The sequence below is a fragment of the Cyprinodon variegatus genome, unplaced genomic scaffold (assembly GCF_000732505.1).
Source record: "Cyprinodon variegatus isolate N-32 unplaced genomic scaffold, C_variegatus-1.0 Scaffold796, whole genome shotgun sequence".
NCBI classification, from domain to species: Eukaryota; Metazoa; Chordata; class Actinopteri; order Cyprinodontiformes; family Cyprinodontidae; genus Cyprinodon; species Cyprinodon variegatus.
The window spans coordinates 258,112-262,696 of NW_015151249.1; the positions used below are offsets into that span (position 1 = coordinate 258,112).

At 41.7% G+C, this 4,585-nt stretch overlaps 1 protein-coding gene across 1 annotated transcript in view; it reads right to left on the reverse strand.

Annotated features, from left to right (window-relative positions):
• LOC107098640 (trinucleotide repeat-containing gene 6C protein-like) overlaps positions 1-4,442 on the reverse strand; it is a 51,437-nt gene extending 46,995 nt beyond the window's left edge. Inside the window, exon 1 of the mRNA XM_015396414.1 lies at positions 4,235-4,442. Within this exon, the coding sequence (XP_015251900.1) occupies positions 4,235-4,427 (193 nt within the window). The 5' untranslated portion in view covers positions 4,428-4,442. The remainder of the gene's footprint in view (positions 1-4,234) is intronic.
• Positions 4,443-4,585: the final 143 nt, after the last annotated feature.

Sequence of the window (4,585 nt, forward strand, 5' to 3'; positions counted from 1 at the left end):
TTGACAGTTGCCTTTTGTATCTATGCTTCTTTTTCTATGTCTGCTTCTGTCTCCTTGAACCCCAGTCGAACCAGGCTCACACTGAGCCTGGTTCTGCTGGAGCTTTCTTCCTAATGAAATCAAGTTTTTCCTCTCCACTGTCGCTATAAGCATGCTTGGTGTGAGGGATTGCCTTCGAGTCAATTTCGATGCAATCAGCTGGTTTTCCTTAGATAGAAAACTTTGAATCAATCTGACTGGATGATCTGGTGAACTGGAAAGTGCCTTGAGATGACACGATGTGAATTGGCGCTATAGAAATAAACTGAATTGAAAATAGCACAGCTGTTGTTATGCCTAAAAAAAAGAAAATTTTAACAGAAATGTGGAATAATGTCTGTAAAAAGCTAAGCCAATATCAGCTAATAAACTCCGGGTTCGATGCTCCCAGACCAGAATCAGTGTGCACGTCTGTTAGACTCTGATTGTCGAGGCGGCAGCGATTGTGAGAAGCTGCTGTGCACCATCAGTGAATAATCAGCCTCCCTGGGAGGAGACTTAAAAGGAAGACGTGGGGTGTGTGTGTGTCTGTGGGGGGGTCCAGCCTAAATGTGTTGGGGGAAGTGGGCAGGGGCGTCTAGAAACCCTGCATTTGGTGAAGCTCCGTGCCTAATAGGGGGCAGAGAAGTTAATTCCAGCGCGCCAAAGCTTTATCTCATTTTCATACATATGAAGCCGAGATCGATTACCGCAAACAAATTGAATGCCTGGGTCCGAGGAGGGCCTGCAGAGAGGGGGGGTGGATGCTGCTATGAATTCCTGAAAGTGTATGAGGATGGCAGAATGCGCCGATATGGATGGAAAAACACAAATCACTGCTTCATACCGATTTCCTCCCTTCTCTGCATATAAATACATACATATACACCCCCAGCTCTGTTATTTAGAGCCATGCATAAAAAGCAATCCCTGACCGGCTGACGGCACCTTCCATTTAAAATATATTGGAGATAGATGCGGGGGTGGGGGGGTCGACTCCCAGGAGTCCTGATGGCTCTCTAAATGATTAGTTTTCAAACTGGCCTTATTTCCTCCCGTCCTTTTCATGTCTGTCCGCACGTGTATCCATGGTGCAGACGTTCAGGATGGCGTTCCAAATCCATCTCCATCTTTCATGGAGTCTAACCGACGCCCGCGTCATCAGCCCTCCTCTGTATTCACTCCAAGGTTGAACATTTAGTTATTTCCCCGTTTTCATCGACAACAAAAGAACCCAAATGTTTCACTGCTTTCATTCTTCATTATCATTCATATCTGGCTGAAGTTTCTTCCTCTTTAGTCTGCGACCGCACAGCTGGGCCTCTATGAAAACAGGCTGTAATTTTAAAGTTTTATCCCTTTGCATGAAATAAATAAAGCAGTCGGCTTTCCGTAGAAAAGAACAATAACAAAACGGTTGTATGTCGCAGTTATTTTTGATTTATGCTCCATATTGAAGCATGGTCTGCTTCCACACTACAATGCAAATCAAGAACTATGTCTGACCTCCCTGATCCTCCTCTGAAGCTAAAGCCGAGCACACACTGTACGACGAAACCGCGGGGTAGCTACGATTAAATAGTTATCTTAAATATATTTTATCCTAATTTTTTTAAAATAAAAACCTGTTTTATGATCCAAAACATCATAGTGCAGCAACAAAAAAAATCTGTAAGGAAGCAAATAGTCCTTCAAACAACTGTAAATAACCAACAGGGGAAGTGAATTCCTATTATCTAGATCAATTAGCGGAAACATGCAACCAAAAGGAAAACCACCAAAGTGTCAGCTGATGTATGCTGACAATCAATCAGCATAACAACAGGAAACCAATAGACTCTAATCATAACATTTCCCAGAGAACAGATGACAAACACGCTCTGGGTAATCAAAGACGAGCCCTCATGCCATCATGAACATGTTGAGCAACACGGGAAAAGCAAAGCGAGACTGTTTTTGTAGAAGAAACCAGCAGACATCAAAGTTAAACAAAGGAAGAGAAAAAATCTCTGCTCTATTTACCCCATAAAAAAAAACCTGCATGTAACCTGCCTCCTCTTAATGTTGCAGCTGTTTACATCATAAACCGTTTGTATTAAAGCTCTAACCTTGAAGGGAAATGTTACTTTAGAGGAGCAGCAGAAAGTGGCCCAGTGTAAAGCTCAGTATTGATTATTAAACTGCGCAAACTTGAATCATGGAAGGTTTTTATTTAAAGGAAAAGTCCCGTCAGCAACGAATAATCAATGGATCGTCATCTATGCCTAAAACTAACACGTTCGCAATAATTTAATGAGTTTAGCGTTAATCGGTAAAAAAAATACCGTTTTTGTCGCGATCACTGAGTCTGGGAGCGGCCATTTTTGCCCAAATATAGTAGCCCCTCCCTCCTGCCATCTTCCAGCAGTGACATTATGGAAGCTCATTGGTAGCATTCCCTTATGACAGAAAAGAAGGCCACGATTCACACCATTTATCATCCGGAGGGGGGACACATTTAATTACAAAACCGAATTCATACAGCTGTCTTAAACACTTCATACATCCAGCAACGCGTCGTCAAAAATTCTGTTATCCCCCAACCTTCAATCCATTCTGGGCGGCATTTATAGTTTCCACATCCCACTGTGTGGATGCACGTGCACGACTGGACGCTCTCCCTGGAAATCTCTTAGCTTATGACCTGATTGCGTGCGATTCAGCCAGCAAGAACCCTGTTTTTGCCAAGATTCGTACGTGACTCCCAGTATGTAGACTCTGTTTACATGCTGCATTCTCTGTGTTGCTAAGTGAGCATAAGGTCAGAAACAGGACTACATAACGCAGTACAACTGCTTCCATATTTGGCAAGCCAGCCAGATATTTATATACTACGTCACAGTGCGGTAAGCCTAGCGCCATTCTCCCCGCTTTACAAGCAAAATCAATGGGAACTACTAGACACATCTGCAATCAACAACAATTATTGAAGATTTCCAGAGGACTTCTGGAAAAAAAAAAAAACGTTTTTTTTCCACCTTTCTGATTCCTGATCCTCCACGGACGGGTTGGTCGTTGGATCGCCAACTTGAAGAGGGAGGATTTGCCATCGAACTTCTGGCCAGAGAAAAAACCCGTAATATGTAGCCAACATTTGGAAGAAGAATGTTTTCAAGATGACTTGGATAATAGCGCGTTGTGACAAACACCAGATACAGCACTGGGACTTGATCAACAGCCGATACCGCACCGTGACGTCACTGCTGGAAGATGTCAGGAGTGTAATTCTACTATATTTGGGCAAAAATGGCCGCTCCCGGACTCATTAATAGCAATGAAAATTCATCATCGTCTCCTGCTTTATACGGAACCGGGTCGCAATGAAAATTATTGTTTTTATTTTTTACTTAATAACCCTAAATTCATTAAATCACGGTGAACATATTAGTTTTAGGTTTAAATAATGATCCATTAATCATTCCTAGCTGACTGAATCTTCCTTTTAACGCTCTATTGAGTTGGTTTTTGGTTTATGAGAAAAAGGGTTGATGCACAAAACGTGCGACGTAGCAAACTTGTCCTCAGATGACTGATCAGCTGTTTCTGCTATCGCCGTCTTCCTATCATACATGGAAACAAATAGCATCACCTTTATTAAAGAAAATTTTCCTGATAGCATCACATTCACTAAAACTGTCCTCCATTACTGGCCTGTGGTCCGTGCAGAACACAGCCTCTACTTCCTGTTTACTACAGCCATGCGTGACGACATGGGATGCCTTTATGGTGCTTTGTTAATTTGTTCGAACTGCATGTAAAAAAATGCTAATATTAAAAGTTTGATGAAAATTCAGATTTCATTTGTATGGAAACACGGCTACTGCGAGCTAACAGCGTCTCATATTTACCCCAAAATGATGGTAAACCATCTAGTGGACTAAAAAGAGAAAAATTAGGCCTTCCAGCAGGAAGGCGTTTTCAGAAAAGATAATTACTCAGACACGGAGACGGCAGTGTGACGGTTTGGGCTGTTTGGATGACACCAAGAATTCTTAATTCCCACATTTTTTTTTGCTCCCCGACAATAAATGAACAAATTCATTGAAAACTGCCATTTCCTTTCAAGTATAAGTGTTTAAAAAAAAAGCTTTAAGAAGAACTAACAGGTTAAGTTGTTTTAAGTTAATGAGCAGTTAAAATGAAATGCTGCAGAAGCTTATTAGATCAAAACACTCACCTTTGGGTTTCTGATCAGCAGCCTGCAGAAGGAGAGAATAGAACAGATCAAAAAGACATTTCTGGAAATCTATATTTGATGCTCTAGCCACTATCCTCCAATACCCACTAGAACCTTCTCGCCTGACTGCAAGTATTGGCGCCGTTTCCAGCTGGTGCACATCTACATGCCAATCAGACAAATGTGGTAGCATCCTCTACCTTACTAGCAAAGAGGTTAATACTGTTCAAACAGAGGAAGCCTCCCCTCCTGCTTCTGCTCATTGATTAAAGAAGTTATGCAGTCATTAAAACTAGAATAGATTAGATACACTGTGAGAGCATCTATATTATAACTCTATTCAACCATTTT